Source organism: Aquila chrysaetos, chromosome 5, assembly GCF_900496995.4.
Source record: "Aquila chrysaetos chrysaetos chromosome 5, bAquChr1.4, whole genome shotgun sequence".
Taxonomy (NCBI): Eukaryota; Metazoa; Chordata; class Aves; order Accipitriformes; family Accipitridae; genus Aquila; species Aquila chrysaetos.
The window spans coordinates 63,419,483-63,441,111 of record NC_044008.1 but is presented as its reverse complement, the minus strand read 5'-3'; the positions used below and the strand labels follow the sequence as shown (position 1 = coordinate 63,441,111).

The following is a 21,629-nucleotide window of genomic DNA, read 5'->3' as shown; positions in this document are numbered from 1 at the left end:
TGGTACCCAGCAGCCAGATGTCTCAGCTCCCTTCATTGCTGACAGAAAGCAGGCCCTGCAGAGACATCTCCTTCCTGGGGAGGTAGCTCTTCCCAAGGGAGAGCTCAGAGCGACCAGTTCAGATTTACCAAACATTAACATACTAAGTCTGGGGCAATGAATCCCACTCCAAATTGTGGAATATACACATTACAGCCACTGTAAATACACCCTGTGAATGGGCACAAATGGATTGAGACTTCTGGTCAGCCCAGGTTTTCTACCACAGCAGCTTCTACACCCAACAGAAGCTCTTTCTAACGTTTCTGCTAGGCTGCACAGCTCTTCTTCCCATGCAAACTTCTCATTTTGAGACACCACAGAAAGACTGTGGTATATAGCAACAGAATTCCTCCTCTCCCACCAGATAATTCCCTCTGGCTTAGAAAGAGACGTTCCCAGGCCCCGGGCTGGCAAGTGTGCTGGAAGGTGGCTTAGAGGAGGAGAAAGTTTCTTCATACAGTTACAGCCTTGCCTCAGCCACCACTTACCTGTCGAGCAGCTGGATCATTTCTTCATACTTCTCTATCGCCCTTCTTCCTTCAGCAGAGTCCAAGCAGCTGGTAGCACAACAGACAAGCTCAGCGTTACATTTAGCTCTGTGAGGCTGTAGTCTGTATTTACCCCTTCCCAAGATCACCCACCAGTCTGCAGGCAGACTCTGAGTGGGGACCTTGGATTTCACCCCCACCACATCACCTAAAAATCGTTTCACTGCACAAAGGCTATCCAAGCCCCAGTGCACTCTCTCAGGTGTTTGCATGGCAACTTGCAAAATGGGAACCACATCCTTGGGGGGGAAGAAGGGCTCAGTGCTGCTGGAGGAATACTGGTCTCTTTAACATACCTAAACCTCCCAGTTTCACACTCCATATTTGCACAGAGCATGGCAATCTCTGCTTATCAGCCAGCACTTTCTAAGATCAAAGAGGCTCAGAAGGAAGCAGCATGTGGTTTCTGGTAGATGTGGCTCTTTGCAGTGCCAAACTTGTGCCCCTCAAACTGCAGGGGCAGGGAAGAGCAAAGGCATCCCGGAGCATGGGAGGCAGAACCGTGGCCACGCTGCCTGGGCTTTACAACTGCCTCCGAACCCAGGGAGGCAGCCGGCCAGAGTAATTCCTACCAGGCCATCTTTTCCCCACTGTTTCATCTACAATATCCAAGTTTTCCTGAAAATGGTTGTTGATTTTGGAGGACATTTTGACAACACCTGAATTAACTTAAACAAAAGCTAGCAAAGGGAGTGCCTGAACAGTCACCACTGGGCAAGTGCTGATCAAACCTTCTGGAAGTAAACAAGTCCTCTAAGCAAACCCCAGCAAAACCATCTTCGTTTTTCCTTTTTAATCCTTTTTCCCTTTCAAGTTGCACGTAGGAAAGAGCATCACGTCAGCCCCGCTGCAGGGCATGTTATTAACTGCTCTAAACAGAGGAAAGAAAATCAATGCAAAATGCAGATCTGGGTCCTTCTTCATGGTTTACAAAATTTGCCATTCAGATTCAAACCAGACATGGTAACTTGGGCTCTGTGCTGGGAACGGTCCAAAAGCTTGTTTCACTGCACTGATGTCTTTACTGCTGCAGAATACACCTTCAGTTGTCCTAAGTCCAACACTGCTTTGCTTACAAGGCTCTTAAATGCTGTCTCATATGGTGCCATGAGATGTGGCAGCTGCAAGTGTGGGGCCACACTTCTCCAAGACCACCCATAACAACAAGCATTCAGGTGGTAAGTATTCCAGCACTAGTTTCTTTCCCTGATCTTGGGAGAGTGCTCCTTTGTTTAACACTGATAAAGTTGTCTTCTGTCAGCGCCTAGAGAAGTCCTCATCTGTTCACCAACCTGGAAATTAAGCTCCATTGATCCATCTTAGATGAGTCAAGTCCAGCACCTCTCTGCCATTCACAGCTTGGATGATCCCAGAACTGGGGCTTGCAGCCGAGGGTTGGGCTGCTCCCAAGGATGTCCTGGAGAACATGCTGAGTGGGATCGTAGTGGGAAAGGTTCCAATACCTCTTTCAATTGCAACCTAGGACTATGTCTGAAAGCTGAATAGCCTACGTACTATCCCACTGTGCCTCTTAACCACTTCAAAACAAATCCAATTAATGAGTTTCTTAAAGAAAAATGATCGCAGGGAAGCTGAATAGCACCAGTGAAATCACTTTACACCTCTTTGACTAAGAATTATTTCAGCTATAACCATTGGATAATGTTCAACACAGAAAGAAAATCAGATTGATTAGAGAAAAGATATCAAGATGGTCATAAAGCAACTTAGCTGGAACAGACACGCACAGATGTGGGATGTGTCTGAAGTGACCAAATGGCACCTGGATTCGTGCTCGCAGCTCCTGAGCCCAGCCCAGCGCTCCAGCTACCGGTGGCATGTTCTTGTGCACAGGGGGGGATCCTGGGGAGGGCACATTTAAACAGCATTTGATTGAACACTGCACTTGTAACCCCAAAGATACACCAACAGAAATTCATCTGCACAAAATTGCTCTGATTTCCCAGCTTCCTTTCTAAAACCCAACATCTGCTACACTGATGTAGGTCTGTGACCAGGGCAAGTCTCCTAGTGCCTATGGACCTTGAATAAGGACCTGAGATCAAAGCAGAAGCCTGGCATATATTAGAAACAGAGCTGATAGAGAGGCATCCTTTACCTGGGATGCATTCCCTGCTCCCTACAAACACTGAGGTAGGGATTTCTGACCAGGAGCTAGTTCTGACCATCTTATCTCACACCCACAGAACAACATCTCCCAAATTCACAGCAGATGATGGATTCATCCTCCATTAATCTCTCCATTCCCTTTGTTAACCTGCACTGGTTCTAGCAGTGCTGCCTCTTATGGACTTGCCTGGTTCCAGTACAGTCTTTCTGAGGCAAGTAAACAGGTTGCTGTTCAAAAAGACACACTCTAATCCTCATAATCTGACACGAGTCTACCCACTCCTCCAGTGCCAACGTTCGTGAGAAATAATAAACCTGGAAAAGGCTGGTTAAACTCTTGGTTACAAAGTCCCACTTGCATACTTTGCATTTACAGCATTACAAGGGAAACGCAATAAATTCATATTGCGGAGCACATGAGTGGGTTTGCAAGTCCCATGGGGTGTTCAAGGCAGCACACAAGTGTGGAGAGAAACCCCTTGTCATAGCCTTGCTGGGGGAAAAGCTTAGCATGTGTCTTCACTCCCAATCACATATCACGTATACATGTTTAAAAAAGAATATTTTCCCCCACAACAGATTATTTGCTTTAATACTAAGAACAGAGCTTTCCCAGGCATTCCCATTTCCACTGGCAGCTATAGAGGTGGAAAACATTTGCAATTTGGGAAGTTTTGGTTTCCTTAGAAAAGGCAAATTGTTTTCCCCGCAAAATTAATCTAAATCCAATTTCCTATAAAATCAATTTTACTCAGCACATGCCACCCACCGAGCTCCAGCTCTGCCTGGATGTGCCTGGAATAGATCAGCCTAGCATGGTCCAAGGCACTGTTGAACATGCTGATGAGGACAGAGTATTTGTCAGCAGCATCTGCAGCAATTAGTGGTCGCTCCAAAAGGCTCCCGAACATGTCCAGCAACTGTGGAGGTGAAGAAGGAGGGAAAGAAAGGGGAAAAAAATCACAAACCCAACTTCTGCAGAGACCCCCACTGGGTTCTTCCTCACTAACCCAGATGCTTCATCTTCCTCACTAGCCCAGATGTCTGCACTGATGGGAACTTTGGAAAAGGGAAATTTCTTTCCTTTACCCTGCTTTTCCAAGTAGTCCCTCCCTTTGTTACAGAGATGCTCATACTTTCTCTGTGGGTGAACCATATTCCAACTGTTACTCTTCAAATGCTTCAAAATTTGCTATTTTTTCAAAAACCTTAGAAAGAGAAATACTATCACTTTCTACAGTCTTTTCTACACTTACATTGAAATTTTTCAGAAAATACTGTTTACTTTTTCTGCAAGACAGATTAATTGGTAAACAAAACAGCCTTGTTTCTAGAAAACCTGAGTTTCCAAAATTGAAATACGTCCATGTATTAACAATATTAACAAATTGATATTAACAATAGTTGCCTGGCTTTTAACCACAGTTCTAACCAGAAAATCCTAGAAAAATCATAATTTCCTCCAGCTCACAGACAGAGACACAAGTGAAACTCCTAGCATCCGAAAGCCTGATTTGAATAATTTCTTTGACTACTCGTTGTAAAACTGAACAAAGGTCTATTCTGTTTATGTCTTAATGGGAAGAGCAGAAATACTCCCAAAGCTTTCAGCAAACACACTGCTGCCAGCTCCATGGCTTGACAGTTTGCAAGGGACCCACAAGCATGAGCATCGCTAACCAAGACCAGCTGAAAAGCTACAAGTCTCATTGTCCCATTGCCTATTCCCATTAGCAAACACCAGCCCTGTGTGCCTGTAGCTACAGCACTGCCTAGCCTCCTCTGTGTGATTCCCACTGAGGTAAATCATAGGCGCCCTGATTTCCCTTCTACAAAACAGATGGGATGTGACAAACAAACCTTGAAGGCGTGCTCCAAGTCCGAGGCATCATCAAAAGCCTGGATGAAAACACTGCCCAGCCGCCGGTCGATGTCTTCTACTTTCTGCTGGAAATCAAAGGCATCTTGCTCAAACTCCTGCGGGAAGGCAAAGCAGCGAGCTGTGAGGCTGCAAGACTGCACCAGGAAGGTACCTGCAGCCTCCTGATCCAGAGATCTGTCCTCTTTTTATTCACCATGAATTAAACCACTCCTCTGGCCAACCTTCAGCCACTGTCGCATGGCAAAGCCCCATGGAGCCTGAGGACATTTCTGTACTGTCCCACAGCTGAGATCATGGCCCTCTGTGATGGATCCTTTCGTCCTGAGGGCTTTCCACAGTCCAACGAGCACTAACTTCAGTCTAGGGGCAAGATGGACTATTTCCGTGCCCTCTCCCCCCCAGCTTGGCCTGAAGACCACACCATCATCCAGAAAACCCACAGATGCACCTGCTGAGTTCCAAATCCAATCTACTTTCAAGCCAAATCAAGCCTGTGGTTTTGATCATGAGCTGGCTGTAAGTGCAGTAACAATAAAGGCAGTTTCAAAACACTGGCACAGGTTGCCCAGAGAGGTTGTGGAGTCTCCACCCTTGGACATATCCAACCTTGGAGATATTTAACCTGACTGTTCACAGTCTTGCTCTAGCTGAGCCTCCTTTGAGCTGGGGAGGTGGACTAGGTGATCTCCAGAGGTCCTTTCCAACCTCGACAGTTTCTGTAATTTCCATCGTCTTCTGGCACTGCTTTTCTTGCTCCAATTGTAATAAATCCTTTGAAGTTCATAAACAAAATCTAGGTTTGTTTTCCTACAGGTAAAACGACCCAAATCAAAGACTGAACTTGACAAACTGGGAGACTTCAGTCCTTCTGTCCTAGCTTGGACAAAGGCACTAAAAATTAGGCCATGTGTCTCTTTTCTGAAAGGACAAAGCATAAGGCAACAGCTTTTGCTATTATCACTGCTGAGCTCCAGTAGAACTAGATGCCATGTTTTAGCTAAAAGAGGTTCTAAAAAGTAACAGAGGGTGCAAAACTCAAGCACTGAAAGAACAAGCATGACTCAGAGTCACACAAAAGGCCGTGGGGTCACTGAAACCAAGCCAGCTCCTACACAGCCACCGTCACCACTCTTTCTGTGCCCTCCCTCCTGAAGGAGGGGTGACATGGAGCAAGCAGCTTTCCAGCAAGATCCTCCCAGGCAGCACTGGGGACGTGCCACCCACTGCAGAAATGCACTGGGAACTACAGGAAACAAAGCACAAGCCACCCATCACCACACCAGACAGTGTCCCACTGCCAGCCCAGCCACCCTTCACACCAGCATGGCCCTTTTTGAAGGGAGCAAGGCAGGAGCCTGCTGGAGGGAGGACTTTGCCCCAGGATTACCTTCCACTTGGATGTCTTCCATGAATGGCTGCCCCATGAGCAGTGTGAGAGTGGAGCTCCTCACCATGGAGCTTCCCTACGGCCACTCCAGTTTTAGCACTCCCTCCTCTAGATGTGTGGACAGGCCTAACCCTGTCCCACTCACCAGACACAGCAAACTGACCCCAGGGCAAACAGGACAAGCAGCAGCAGAAGTCAAAGATCTTCTAAGATCAGACAACTGTGGGACACAGACCCCTTCAAAAATGCCATTCCCACCCTTCCTTTATAGCTCACCCAGGCTATGCTGCTCGGTGTCAAAGCCAAGAGCAGGAGTTTCTGAATAGACAATAAGGAGGCCCACGGCACGTTTACTCCGCCCTGCTTGTATGACATATGCTACTGTGAGCATCTGTGATCCGGATGGCCATTGAGCCATGACCCAGAAGGCTGGGAATATTGCTTTAACTAAAGCACTACTGATAATAAAATACAGAGTCCTTAAATTCTGAGAGTACCAGATGCCATGCATTCATCTAGACAAGAGCAAACACACCCCCAGAGATTACCTGAGCTGGCCCTCATCAGGCAAGCTAGACACCAAGAGCAGGAAAGCAAAGAGACGTGGATGTTGGTACAGCTCATATATACCAGCAAGCACCAGGTCCAGGGAAAGTTTGTGTAAAAGGCATGGAAATCCAGGTTTCCCAGCTGCACTGGTCTAAGGTCCTGCACTAGCAAGATATGCTAAATATAGACCTGCAAGAACTCCCAAGTCTCTGCAGGGAAGTCCAGCGGCTCCCTGTTCCCTACAGTGACAGATCAGACCATAATGAAAGGAGGAAGGAGCTGGGAAGAAGTCAGCAGGACTGCACATGAGCCGAGGCTTCATTGCAGAGGAAGCTGCTGCTTTGGAAACATGCACATGTTGCTGGCATTCCCACAAGCTGGCCCCACCTACCATGTTGGTCAGCTCAAGGCAGTCATAGGTTCGCTCTGCAAACACCTTGTAGGCCTCTTGGAATTCTTCATACATGTCCAGCACCTGCTGGCCCAGGGCCCTCCCTTTAATCCCGCTGAACTCGATCTTCTCCAGCTTCATCAGGTCCAGGGCAGTTGCCAGGAGATCCTGCAAAGTCAATGGAGGCACGCACAGGTTAGGATGTTGACAAATGAAGATGACAACAGCTGTCACAACACAGAGCTGCGCTTGCTGTTATGCCAAAGGACCTCCCCAAGCACACCACTGGTGCTCAAGCTGAGTGGCACAAATGGGAAAGGGGAGCCAGATCCTACCTGTCCTGGGCATCAGTGGCTGCTCATAACACGTCCCTCCCTAGTGGGACCTGCTGATGCCACTAGAAATACTATGCCAACTGTAAAATTGCTTTTAAGGGTATTTAGAGGACAGATCCAAAGCAACACATGAGACCCTGATATGTCATCCAGCCATCCTGCCATCCTAAGAATCCCAATTTTAGAGGTATTAACCAAGAAGAGACCTCTCATGTTCACAGGTACCTGAACTGTCCAAAGCTCCTGCTCAGTCAAACCTCCATGCATCCAAGTGGATGCTACTGGCCCTGCCCAGCTGGCCTGCTCTGCTGAGATGGGAATATGGGTTCTTCCCTTCCCATTCTCTGCAGCCTGGCATGGCCTGCCCCCATGGTGCCACCTCTCAGGAAAATGCCCCTCTCAACCAGCTATGGCAGCAGCACTGGGCAGCCCTGCCACCACCCCACCCCATCCATCTCTTTTGGTAGGGCTAAGCAAGGGCTGATTGAACGTCCGTTGTCTCAGAGGACCAGGAGAAATGTGCTGATCTCAAGCACAGGAATGTGCTGGCAGCTGTCCTGCTCACACTGAGCTCAGGGGACAACCCCAAAAGCAGAGCTAAGCAGGTATAGAGCTTCACCCCCAAACAGATGGCACTTAGCCAGCGCCAGTGCCTTTCAGACAGGGGCTGCCAAATGGGTCACAGCCCAGGACACAGCCCATGGCCCAGAGCGTCCCATGCTGCGCTGAGGCATCACCAGGCTTCGGTGCCACCCCATGATGCTCCAGGCAGAGATGGGGAGATGCCGCACGCTTACAGTTCCTGCCATGGTTAGGCTTACCAGGAACAGCTTCCAGCCAAGGGAACAACTGCTCACAGGTTCCTGACAGCTAAACAACCACTGCTTTGAGAACCTCCCGCATTTCTGAGAGAAGAAGGTGCGAGCAGAGAGCCTCCCCAGCCAGGCGGCAGGCTTTACAACAGACATGCAATGCAAAACAGTGAGATGAACCAGGGGAAAGAGCCACTTCTCCCTCCATGTGTTCATGGGCTACCCGTGCATCAGCACAATTGCAGCTTTTATGAATTTCAAAAACAACTGCTGACACACTATTTAGTAAGAGCACATTCACTTCAACAAATACCTTGTAAGGCAAAAATAACATAGAAATAACAGCTGCTCCTTGCTTTGTCTTGCAAGGTTGCTTCAAAAGAAGGGGGAGGGGGGGTTGGGATGGGGAGAGGCAGAAGCTTTCCTCATTAACAGGCTGGTGTGCGCTATGCTTTTAATTATTATTTTACAGCTCACTCCACAGGCCTCTGACCGCAGGGAGGGTGGGACAGACAGGGAAGGAGGACACGGGCACCAGCCAAAAAGCATGTGTAGCTCAAAACCTCTGGCTTTTTTCTGTAGCCTACATCCATAGTACCCAAGCAATGAGCAAACAGTGCCCAGAGCCTTTGCAGAGTGATAGTACGTAATTACTGTCACTCATACTGTTCTCACAATGACCTGCAGTTACTCCTGAGTCTACTTATATTCCTCTCTACACTGGCCAGCATGATTTGGTTAACTGCACACCGAATCCTACTGGAAACCATCATTATGAATAGTTTTAAAATAGACATCAGTCATAGTGGTTTTCAACATAGTAAATTAAAGAATGCATAAAGTTATACAGTGTGTTTAAACCAGTAAAACCTTCTGTTCCACTGGAGAAAACAAGAGAAAGAGAAAAACAATGCAGACCTTCCTTTGAATAGGCAACTGCCAGCAGCTGGTACACTGCACATCTGATTCTACACACCAGGAACGTGGCAATGATAAACAGAGATTCATTTCAGAAGTGTGTGGCCAGCAGATGAATGTGTGCTGTTAACCACGCGAGAGATAAGAGGTATATACAATGTCTGTATGTCTGTGGTCTCCAGACGCAGCCACCCGACAAGGAGAGCATGGAGAGCGCTCATACGCACAGGGCTGCCCCCACACATTCAGACCTGCTCTCTGCAGAATAACATCCCCTCCGGCTCGAGGAGCCCTCGGCCATGCTGGGAGCTGAGGGACAATGGGACTCGTGACACCAGATGTCCCTGCCTCAGATGACCATCTCACAGTGACAAGCCTTGGCAAACAGGGACACCCCTGAGCCACAGTACCCCAGTTGGACAGATCATTGGGACGTGAAGGGATGACCTGGTGAGGAACATGTCCCCACTCCTTCCCAGGCCCATGTGGCACAGCCATGTGGTGCCCAGCCACAAGGTGAGCATGTAGCCTCTCCAAGTCAGACAGGACCCAGCTCTGGGGTGTCTCTGATGGCAGCAGGAGGACTAGGAGATTGTATTGCTTTATTTACAGCCATACAAACCACAGCCCCCAGTAATTCCCATTCCCCTGCCCCAACAGGAGCAAGGAGTCCAAAGGGACTCTTGGGAACAATGACACACCTACCAACCTGACCAGAAGGACACAACTGCGTATCTTACACGTGCACCAAGCAGGACATGGTAAAAAAAGGTCCTAGCCTTGCTGTAGCAGAAGAGCTAACAGCAAAAAGAGCAGCCTCATCCCCTGGCATCAGGTGAAGCTATAGGAAGGGAAGATGCCAGCAAGTGAGTTCATGGCTACAGAGCTCTCCTGAAGGCTTGCAATATTTTTCAAGACCACAGTCTCACCTCCACCACCTCCAGTCTCTTCAGGAAGCTGTCCAGCCTCGCAAACACCATCATGGCGTGGAAGTCCCACTGCCTCACTTCTTGGCCTGGTTCATAATATGTGTGCAGTTTTTCCCTTCTCTCCTCAAATGCCCCTTTAAATGCATTCAGGATGCCAAGCACCATTTGCACCTTGCCCAGGCTCTCTTCCATCTCCCCTTTCAGAAGGTCTTCTGGAGACAGGTACACCAGGGCCTGGAAGAGCAAAATCACACCTGAGAGGTCACATCACAGAAAACGGTGACTTCTTGCACTGAACATGTTTGAACCTACTTCTCAAGTTAAGAATCACTTTGCCAGGGGAGGACGGGGAAAGGAGGAGAGAGGGGACTTTCATAAAAAAAAGTTCCTTTGTGTGCTGGTTTTGGCTGGGATAGAGTTAATTTTCTTCATAATAGCTAGTATGGGGCTATGTTTTGGATCTGTGCTGAAAACACTGTTGATAATGCCAAGATGTTTTCATTACTGCTGAGCAGTGCTTACACAGAGCCAAGGCCTTTTATGCTTCTCACCCCACCCCACCAGTGAGGAGGCTGGGGGTGCACAAGAAGCTGGGAGGCGACACAGCTGGGACAGCTGACCCCAATTGACCCAAGGGACATTCCAGACCATATGATGTCATGGTCAGTATATAAAGCTGGGGGAAGAAGGAATGGAGGACATTCAGAGTTATGGTGTTTTGTCTTCCCACATAACCATTAAGCGTGATGGAGCCCTGCTTTCCTGGAGATGGCTGAACACCTGCCTGCCCATGGGAAGTAATGAATGAATTCCTGGTTTTGCTTTGCTTGCGTGTGTGGCTCTTGCTTTACCTATTAAACTGTCTTTATCTCAATCCACGAGTTTTCTCACTTTTACCCTCCTGATTCTCTCCCCCATCCCACTGTGAGGGAGGTGAGTGAGTGGCTGCATGGTGCTTAGTTGCCGGCTGGGGTTAAACTACAACACCTTGACAAACGCAGGCATCACGACCACACACCTGCTGAATGAGTAGGTTGCAGATTTCCTGGAGCAGCACTACTATCCGCACGGGCACATTGTAGTGCTTGGAGGTGACCCAGACCAAACACACCACATGGAGCAGAGGGACCAGGAAAGGCTTCACCTCACTGAACTCAACCGTCTCTATGTCTTCTAAGTGGCGCTTGAGGGGTGTCAGGTGCAGGTGAATGTCCTGAGCTTCGGTCAAAGCTGTGTTAAGAGATGGGAGAAGTGGTAAGATCCACCAAGCTGTGGTGCGTTGGGTTACAAGTTGGACGCTGGCCTCACCTCACCGGATGGAAAGATGCCTGGGAAAATAAACAGTCCTGACAAGCACAAAGCACACTCACCTACCTGTGTGCTAAAGATTGCTCACCCTTGAACACTGCTCAGCTACGGCAGTAACCAAAGCAGGAAATAAGCTGACATGATGGCAAGGGTCAGGGAGCTGGGACAGGGCTTTGTGCAGAAGCTGAGTCCACAACTGCTAAATGAGCTGCGGGGAACATGCCCAGCAGCACTGAAAATACAGTACTGCCATTGCTATGAGCAGGCTACAGGCCTTGCTACATAGCATTGCAGGCTATGTAGCTTCACAGCCTATATAGCACCACAGGTCTTGGCCTGAACTCATTTTAGCTCAGGTTTGGCTACAGCAGCCCCTTGCCCAGTGGGCAGATGATCATGGTCCCACTCGATCTGGCTGTAACAGCAAACCTGTCAACAGCAAGGTAACTAATGTCTGACTAGTTGAAAGCTTTAGCTTAGCTTTGTACAGCTGTGTGGTTTTACTCTGAAGAATTATCCCAGAGTGCAAGCATTAATAAAACCAGGTGATTGTTGTGCAATTAAACCTGTGGACCAACAAGAAGAGAAGTGATGGAAGTGGTTGAATGCCTATAGAAATAACCCCCAACACCCAAGACCAAGGAAGAAGAAACTCCCACTATCAACATTACCCTCCCAGCAAAGACAGACAACAGACACACCACCACATCAGCGGGGAGGGCACAATACCAGGGAAAGGGGCAGAGACTTAAAAGCAGGTGCATACAAATCTGAACTGTGTTGTAACAGAAATTAACAATTACAGTCCAAATTACCCAGTCAGGGTTTAGTCCAAATTATCCAGTTAGGGTTAGTATTGCTGTAACTGGATTAAAACCAAGTATTTGTTGTATTTTGATTAGACCTTTGAAGCATTTAGTCAATGAACTCTTGGCTCTTTATATAAGGCATGTTTCTCTAGCCCGTATAAATTGCAAAGTGTAAAGTGTGACAAAGTTCCTTAAAAGATTAACTGTTTCCACGTGAAGAGGTGACGAACAGCATTATCTGTCAGCATATACATAGCTAGCAAGGTCTGAATGGTTTTGTCTTGCCAGGGAGCAGCTGTGTTGAAGATGGACATGGAGGGTCAGCTATATTGGTCCACAGGGGACAGAGCAGCAGGACTACACTGTTTTTCACTATGGAGGGGAATTTGGAGTGTTTCCTTTGGCTGGACTGAACTCCCCTAAGCAAAGTTCACCAGAAAAAAAGATGGTGCTTGATTCAAGAGAGCTGCATTTCTTAAGGTAGACTTTTGCTTCATCTACAGGCAAAAAATAATCCTTTCTTATATGTCTTCTTAGGAATGAAAAAAAAAAAAAAGGTCTTTAATTCCCTAAAATGGGAAATGCAAACTTGTCATTTTTTCTGCTCAAAGCTCTGTTGTCTTACTGCATTAGGCCAGATTGGCAAAATCAGGGAGAGGAGAAGGCAGATCTGCTGTTGCACACCACCACCTACAGGTCACCCATCCCACTGGCATCCTTGCAACAGTCTCCCTGACAAGGCGGCCAGGAGAGCTGTGGGCTGGCCAGGATAGCTGCGAGCTGGCCAGCCCTTGCAACCCTGGGAGGACGTTACTGGATGGGGATGTGGACAGACTGTGGGACAGGAGGCCATGCTCCCTGTGCATCACTCTCACTCCCATGCTGCAGCCCCTCCACAGGTAACAGACCTCCCCACCACACTGCTACAACGCAGGATGCAGAGCTCTGCCTCTGCCCAGCTCTGCCTGGATTTCTGCACAAGTGCAGGGACCCTGCTTCCCTGTGGTGTGACACAGGTGACAACACCTGCCTGCTTTCATCAGAGGCCTTGAAATCCTCATGCTCAAAGGTTCCCATCCTAAAGTGCAAACTGCTGTTCCTTTAGCAAGGAGGTTCGGGTTGCAGTGGCCAAAGCCTGGGAAATAGCAGTCTAGCAAAGTTGTTTCAGTTAACTACAAGATCTGTCCTGTTATTCTGAACCCCCATTCCTGCAGACTGATACCAGAGGAGCTGGTGAAAGCTGGGGTGAGTCCTGCTGGATAATGCAAATGCTTTATTACAGTAGAGTGAATTCCCAAATCCACTCACCCCGACCTTTGGGAAGGGTTTGGCTCAACAGACCAGTGATCATGCTTGTCCCAGCCTGGAAACAAAAGCATCAGATCAAGTACAAGCAGCCCAGTTTCACTCCATGAACCAGAAGGAGGTCCAGAAACAAGGTGGCAGTCCCCACAGTCACAGCAAACTCCAAATGACCAGTGCCATTACAGCCACATTGGGCTTGAAACCAGTAAAACCAGGCTATGAACAAAGGCCAGAAGTCAGCACTAGGGTGAAGTTGCCCCAGCATCTCACCTGCCTCAACATCCATAAGCATAGCTTTGAAGGCCGGGACGTAGCTGCTCTCAACTCTCTCCAGCACCTCCATCATGTTCCTCACCTTCCTTGTTCTCAGCTGATCATAAATGCATTCCAGGTCATCACACCTACAGCAACCAAAACATTACAAGCCCACATTGGGACAGCATCAGCTGTCCGCCCACACCATCCACTTCCCCTGGCCCTGATTCAGGATTTCCTCCAGCTACACACGGACTGAGTCCCAACAGTGAAAGGAAAATGGGAGGAAGCTCCTGCAGGAGGCACGGACAAACCCTACAGGACAGATAGACGCTGCTGGGGTTCAGCATGACAGCAGCTCTGTCACTGGCAGGACACTGCTGAAAGAAGCCATCAGGTGTTTCTGCAGGCATTAGCAACAGCTCTCCAGCAGGCAGGGTTCTGCCCTGAGTCAGCCCAAACCAACATGGCACAAAGGTTTTCAAAGGGCAGGAGGAAATTCCACTCCCTGGCTCCTGAGCATCTAAACCCCCTCTGGCATCAGCAGATGAACAGCAGCAGGCAGCTGAGGTGCACCATTTCCAGAAGGCCCTACAGAAGGTGTCCATTAGCTCTTACTCCTGTGGCTGGTTCCTAGTGAACAGTGACAGGAAAAGCATTTCCAAAAAAATTCCCTTGAGGTGTAGCCCCTGTGCTGGGGCTAAGTTAAAACACAGCCAGCTGCCCAGTTACCTCCCAGACACTGCAGATCATGATTATTTTATGTGCGGGAGCAATTTTCCTTAGCTCAAGTCTTTATATGAACCCGAGGCAGCCTGCTCATCTCAACTCATAGAAGTAGCCGCTCTGTTACCAGCACTCTTCCTCCACCCAAAACCAACGCCAGCAATTACCATGCCCTGGCCAGGCTGCCCAGGGTACCTGTTCTTCCAGAACTCCAGTTCCACCTTTGGGTTAGGGTTGCTGCCTTGCAGGAGAGGCTCTGAAGACTCTTTCTTCAGTGCTCCCTGGATCTGGTAGCTCCAATCTATGATGGCCGACTCAGTGGCATGTACAAGAGATTTATCCATCAGCTCCAGGCTGCAAGAAACAAACCACATGGCTAATGTTGCTTTCCACTTGTTGATGTGCATTGTCCAATTGGATCTACTTCAAATGACCCTGTGGGCAGCTGGATTTTTACAGATTACAGTCTAGCTTCATGTTTCAAAACCACAAAACAATCAAAACCCATAAGATTTTGCCATTGTTTTAATACAGGAATTACACCATAGAGAAAATGGATGAAGCTCTGCAGTAGTGCGGGCAACAATACATTGTTCATAAAACCAATGGTGGAAATGAAAAGCCAGTTGCCACCTCTGCACAGCCAGTCACTGTCGCATCAGATCCATTCAGGTTCAGGGTCTAACCTGGAAAGCCATACCTCCAGCAAGATTATCTCTCCCTGTACTGTTCTCCCTGAATCTATTCTATCTCCCCACAATCACTAACTCACTTAATTCAGAAAGAAACTACACAAAGTGGGCTGGCATGTTGAGGACAGGTCACCCCATTGCCTTGGAAGCAGTAACTTCTCACACAATCCCACCTGCACCACATCCTGTCTAAGGAGTGATTGATTCCACTGCACTTACTAACACATCTCCTGAGGTCCCACAGGTGCAAGCATACAGCCCAGACATGACAATGACACGATGGGCGAATGCATATGCCTCTGTGGACCTTCCAGACTCGGTTATTTTGGACTAGGCCAGGCTCACAGCACTGCAACAGTCAAACTCCTTCCACTCCCAGCTCTGGGCACCAACCTGGCTTCTTGGGAGGACCAGGTGGAAGTTCCCCCCAGCTGCAATGTGAGCACCCTGCCAGACGTATCAGCTAGCAAAGGATGGGGATTCTTCAACTGCTGGACATCTGGCAGGATACAGAGCGGCTGCACATGGGGCTCAGCCTCCCATGGCTGCCCAGTGATCTGGACAAGGGGATCGAGTGCACCCTCAGTAAGTTTGCAGACACCAAGCTGGGCGGGAGCATTGACCTGCTTGAGGGTAGGAAGGCTCTACAGAGGGATCCAGACCAGCTGGATTGACGGGCCAAGGCCAAATGTATGAGGTTCAACAAGGCCAAGTGCCAGGTCCTGCAATTCAGTCACAACAACCCCATGCAACACTACAGGTTTGGGGAAGAGTGCCTGCAAAGCTGCCCGGCAGAAAAGGACCTGGGGGTGTTGGTCAACAGCCAGCTATGAGCCAGCAGTGTGCCCAGGTGGCCAAGAAGGCCAATGGCATCCTGGCTTGTATCAGAAATAGTGTGGCCAGCAGGACTAGGGCAGGGATCATCCCCCTGTACTGGGCACTGGTGAGGCCACACCTTGAGTCCTGTGTTCAGTTTTGGGCCCCTCACTACACGAAAGACATTGAGGTGCTGGAGCATGTCCAAAGAAGGGCAAGAAAGCTGGTGAAGGGTCTAGAGCACAAGTCTTACGAGGAGAGGCTGAGGGAACTGGGGTTGTTTAGCCTGGAGAAAAGGAGGCTGGGAGGAGACCTTATCACTCTCTACAACTACTTGAAAGGAGGTTGTAGCGAGGTGGGGGTCGGTCTATTCTCCCAGGTAACAAGTGATAGGACAAGAGGAAACAGCCTCAGGTTGTTCCAGGGGAGGTTTAGATTGGATAGTAGGAAAAATTTCTTCACTGAAAGGGTTGTCAAGTATTGGAACAGGCTGCCCAGGGAAGTGGTTGAGTCACCATCCCTGGAGGTATTTAAAAGATGTGTTGATGTGGCGCTTAGGGATGTGGTTTAGTGGTGGACTTGGCAGTGTTAGGTTTACAGTTGGACTTGATGATCTTAAGGGTCTTTTCCAACCTAAATGATTCTATGATTCTATTCTATGATTCTAACTAGTCAGAAAATCTGGGGTGGCTTTTCTGGGGATTGTTCCTCAAGGACTGTAAATGAACTTCAGAATCATGAGAGCAACCACGAAGGTCTAACTATGAATGGAGAGAACCAAAATTATCAAAGTCATTCCTTTACTTCTTGAAGAGAAACACAAGGAAATGCAGCGTGTGTCTGGGAAGCCACCCTACTTCTCCAGGAGGACAGATGCAACGGGTTCCAAATCTCTCTATGGGACCATGAACAGTTTAGGAGCTTGCAGGAAGTTGTAGGTGTTTTTTCCTGTACCTTTGCGTGACAAATCCAGTTTTAAAGGGAGGCAGAATAGTCCTGACCAAGTGCGCAGCATGAATCACTCACAAGCGAGTAATTTAACTTCTAAACAGTGCACCTTGGGAGCATGGTTTGACAGACAGAAACCAGAGGAAGAGAGAATCCTGCCTTCCCGTTCAGTGGCATCAAGAAAACAGGAGAGGTTTTGCCAACAGGGTTTGTTTTTTTTCCCTCACTGATCCAAGCAGTTCATTGCTTCTCTGTGTGCCCACATGCCTTTGCACTGAGTTTTTCCTGCCTGTACTATTGCACAGTCCCCAAAGACGGAGCCCATAAACTAGAGAGCAGGTAGAGCAAAATACACCCATCTTGGCAGTCTGAATGAGCAGCAGATGACAGGGAGCAAGAAGAGTGCCCATGATTGGGGAGGAGGATCTCTAGAGGACACAGCACATGCATCAGCAGGAGAAAACCCAGCGGAGAGCCAGGGGTGGTACTCACGATTTCTTGTTTTCCAGATCAATGTCCTCAATTCTCTCCAAGCCAGCTGGAAGAGGCAGCAAGGTCTTGCCCTTTACTTGGCCAACAACCATGAAAACAGTACTTTTTAGGCTGTGGACATGACGCATAATGTCTTGTGACACCACTTGTGGCCAGCCCTGATGGTTCTTCTGGTTCGTCAGGATGGGCACAATCACCTATAGCAGGAGTCATGAAACAGCAATGGAGAAACAAATGCTGCAGGAGATGGACAGGCCACCAGGCTCCGAGGTCCTTGCTTCGCCAAGCCTGGAGACCCATATTATTGCTGTCTCAAGCAGTTCCCTGCCTATGTGAAACAAGGGCAGATGATGAATGGGCCTCTCTACAGACCCACTTTGTATACTAGTACACCCTCTTCCCCGAATCCAAGCAGCTGAGAAGGGTGGAAACCAGCAGACAAAGCGAGCAGCCCTGTCCTCGGGCTCTCCCAGCCTCTCAAACCTGCAACTAGAGACAGCTCCACAGGCTCTTGTCCCCTTGCCCTCACAACACCTCCTGGTCCTTGCTCCCCATTTCACTGCCAGTGGGCAGGGGAGGCAGGCAGGGTCACAGGCTTCGGGCAGCCTTTCAAGACTAGCAGGGCTGGGCTGAACCCACAGGCTGTCCCTTGATGGCAATCCCCAGTGCGCTGAAAGGGAAGGTCTTCTTGTACCTCCTGGGATCTACTGTTGGTGAGGGTCCCCTAGGTCCCCATCCAAACTGTACTGCAGGTCTTGAGCACAGCCACTTTTTAGGTTATTTTCCAAAGTTGCAGCCCACTAAATATGATGTCTGTCTTTATCAGTGAAAGTTCCCAGGGTTTGTACTGACCCAACAGTGTGGGGTCTCACGGCTGGGCTGAGCTTGCCTGGACCTGAGCTGCTTTTGGCTTGTTTAAGCTGTGACAGCAGCACAATGTCTGTCACCTACTCCGCTCTGGGACCAGCCTTTGGCAACAGCCTGGCAAAGCCAGGTTGCCCCTGGTGACAAACAACAGCCCTTTGTGTTACCAGGCTCAGGGGAGACTAAAGGTATAAAAATAGCTACAAATGGACACAAAATTGAAAAGGAATAAAGCAGCCCAGCACCGCCATGGTGCCGTCCCAAGGTGCTGCAGATTCTTCGTAACCATGACTGGCACTGTAGACCTGAGGAAGACTGGCATTGGCAACCTTCATGCCCAGGGAGCCGCGGGAATGGGGACCACACCCCCAAGGAACACAGGCAGGTACTGCTGAGTTCACCTTCACCAGTTTTAGCTACATTATTAGCAAGATTTGTCTCTATTACTTAAATCATGCGGACTGCTAATGCTAATAATGTTGTAACCAGTCAAATGATAGCTGTTCATTTTCTTTTTGATTGTTCAAATGATAACTGGACTCACAATGAACCCCCAGCTCTGCAGAGCGGAGGTGTGTTCCCTTCAGCCATCACAAGAGTGAAGTGTACCAAGCAGACAAGGTCACCCCAGCTGTGACCCACAGCTCAGTTGTGCACTTCCTCACTGAATACAGACAGAGTTTTGGTGTGTCTATTCCCGATGTCCTAAATGACCCACAGAAAGTTTGACACAAACTATTTCTTTCACTGGACAAATTCTTCTAAGACTGTCCTAAAAACCTCTGATAACAAACTCTGCAAGAAGTGCTTGTGCAGCAGGCAGCGCAATGCATGTCCCCAACCTTAGACAATCCAAGACCTTTTTCGCCTTCGTGCAGACCCACCCCGTCCTCCTGACCCAGCACCACCGCTCTGTTTTCCTTAAAATAAAAGTTCGAGAGGAAAGTGGGACCAAACCCAGGCACGATCTGCTCCCTACAGAAATACCGCATCTGTCTGCGCAGAGGGGAGAGAAAAGCCTGCAAACAAGCAGTCAGGATTGCACAATCCCAGCTGCTGAAGGCAGCCAGAAAAGAAGATCTAACAGGATCTGCTGAAGTGTTCCTACCCCAAAGTCTCCCTGTAGCAGATGGTGTTTACAATGCCTATCATATGCTATCTGCCATTATTTACAAACAAAGCCGTGATGCAAAAACCGCTGTTTGTGCAGACTTACCAAGACCACAGGGCTCATCAAACACCTCAAAACAAAAGCTCCTGTGTTATCCCACAAAACCAAGATAACCAGTCTGGCAGCCTGCTCTTGGGAATCCAATCTATTGGTCACCATCTTAATATACTAACAGCATCACCAGAGCTTCTCAAATCAAGCAGCTCCTCTACTTTCTCATTACAGCTTCACTGCTGAGACTTCTCCGGGTCAGCGGCCATCAGGAATAAATCTAGACAACGCTGCCTGGTTCAGGCTACTAACACAGGAAAGAGAAAGCATTCGAACCTTTGCCCACCCGAGGCAACCGGGTACTGAGCTACAGGAGGCTTGTTCTGAACATCGGGAAACACTTTTTCACTGTGAGGGTAACCGAGCACTGGCACAGGTTGCTCGGCAAGGTTGTGGAGTCTCCACCCTTGGAGATATTCAAACGCCACCTGGACATGGTCCTGGCCGACTGGCTCTGGGTGGCCCTGCTTGAGCAGGGGGTTGGACCAGATGGGCTGGAGATGTCCCTTCCAGCACCTGCCCCTCTGTCATTCTGCGGTGTGGATCAGTCCCACCAGGACACCACCATTAGACAGGCCCAGAGCTGATGCGGATCGGGGTTTAGGAGGCTTGAATGAATTCTAAAGACCCCCGTGGGCCAGGAGGTGCTGCCGGGGGCAGAGTAGAGGGTACGAGCGCACCAGCAGAGACAGGAGGGAGGCCCAGGAGCCTGTTTGCAGGGGCGGACGGCTTCCCCGCGGCCACCTGCGAGGGGCAGTGCCCGGCCCCGGCGCTCGGCCCCAGGGGTACCCGTCGGTGCCCGGGCTCTGCCGGCGCGCAGCGCCCGGGGCCGCCACCGCGGGGCCGCCCGGGCCTTACCTCCTCCACGAGGGCGGCGAAGTGCCCCAGGGCATCGGCGGGCAGGTCCCCGCAGAGCAGCTCCCCGGCGCCGGCGCCGGGCGGCCGGAGGAAGAAGATCGCCTTGTGGCGGGCGGCGGCGGGCGGCGGCGGCGGCGGCCCCAGCGCCAGCTCCCCGCCGGGGCCGCGCCAGGCCAGCAGCGCCGGCCCCGCCGCCCCCCTCAGGAAGCCCCGCAGCAGCGGCCCCGCCGCCCCGCCGCCCGCCCAGCGCTCCCAGCGCTCCGCCGGCACCCCCAGCCCCCGCGCCGCGCACCGCCCCAGCCGCCCGGCGCCGGGCTCGGGCTCGGGCTCGGGCTCGGGCTCCGGCTCGGGCTCCGCCGCCTCCATCCGGCCGGCACCGGCGGCTGTTTGCGAGGAGGAGCCGCCGTTGCCCGGGGGACGCGGCCCCGGCCTCCTGCCGGGAAGGCGAGGGCAAGCCCCAGCGCCCGCCCCAGCGCGCCTGGGAGACGCGCCTTCTCCGGGCTGGGATTTCACGCCGGCTTCCCTCCTCGCAGCCCGGTGTTTCCGTACACCGGCGCAGCTGGGGGTCCCCAGAAGCAGCCTCCCCCGCGCGGGGAAGCTGACGAGCCCAGGCCCGCGTCAGTTTTCTACACCAGGCACAGACCCCTATCGCGTTGCTCCACACCACCGCCCTACTTGCAGCAGCCACCTGGAGCTGTATCTTGCCCATTTCGGCCTCGTAACACCGCTGTATTTGCATTTTATTAATACCTTTACGTGAGAAGTGGTTCATTATTTTCTAAATAGAATACCCTTCTTTACTTCTGTGAAAAGAAGCAGGGGGAGCTGGTGCAGCACAGGGGCTGCTTGTTGTACCACAGCAGTAACCTGACCTCCCCTGGGCACCCCACTGTGATCCTATTTACACCTGCGCAATAACAAGCACCTGCTTAGTCTTTCCCCCATCCCCTGCTACTCTTAAAAGCCCAGCAGACCTCTTTTGTAGTACCCAGCTGTGTCAATTACCCAGTTTCTGCTTTAGACAAGCATAATATTAAAGCGCAGCTAATGAACAAAAGACGCTTTGCTGCCAGTTTGTGCCTTAATTTTCCATCACCTTAAAATGAAGTCTTAAATCTTTAATATATGCTGGTATCATTTGCTGAGCAGTGCGGGGGGGCCTAGAGCCTTTGAGTTGCCTTTGAAACTGAACTCCTTAATTGAAACAGTGCAAAGCTCCCCCTCCTGCTTCCTCACACGTGCACAGTTACAGCAGTGCTAAGGGAAGAAGCAAAGCTGACCCACAGAAAGCCTCGAAAACACTCCTCTTAAGCACAGACCTTCCCCATACCTGCCTGCTTTGCCAGCTTTCCCATCCCCTGCATCCAGAACTGGAATCTGCCCGAGGCAATTCGCAGTTGTCTGTTCTGGA

General features: G+C 50.0%; 1 protein-coding gene across 3 annotated transcripts in view; it reads right to left on the bottom strand.

Annotated features, from left to right (window-relative positions):
* DNAH9 (dynein axonemal heavy chain 9) overlaps window positions 1–20,839 on the bottom strand; it is a 210,907-nt gene extending 190,068 nt beyond the window's left edge. Inside the window, exons 1-11 of one of the 3 annotated variants that reach the window (XM_041123817.1) lie at window positions 20,219–20,839; window positions 17,275–17,471; window positions 14,522–14,680; window positions 13,616–13,746; window positions 10,942–11,153; window positions 9,924–10,157; window positions 6,930–7,097; window positions 4,581–4,697; window positions 3,490–3,640; window positions 2,339–2,453; window positions 531–599 (exon numbers count right to left, since the gene is read on the bottom strand). In XM_041123817.1, coding sequence (XP_040979751.1) covers window positions 531–599; window positions 2,339–2,453; window positions 3,490–3,640; window positions 4,581–4,697; window positions 6,930–7,097; window positions 9,924–10,157; window positions 10,942–11,153; window positions 13,616–13,746; window positions 14,522–14,680; window positions 17,275–17,471; window positions 20,219–20,584 — 1,919 coding nt within the window. In that variant the 5' untranslated portion in view covers window positions 20,585–20,839. The remainder of the gene's footprint in view (window positions 1–530; window positions 600–2,338; window positions 2,454–3,489; window positions 3,641–4,580; window positions 4,698–6,929; window positions 7,098–9,923; window positions 10,158–10,941; window positions 11,154–13,615; window positions 13,747–14,521; window positions 14,681–17,274; window positions 17,472–20,218) is intronic. The other 2 variants (XM_030015630.1, XM_030015631.1) reach the window with 2 other exon arrangements.
* Window positions 20,840–21,629: the final 790 nt, after the last annotated feature.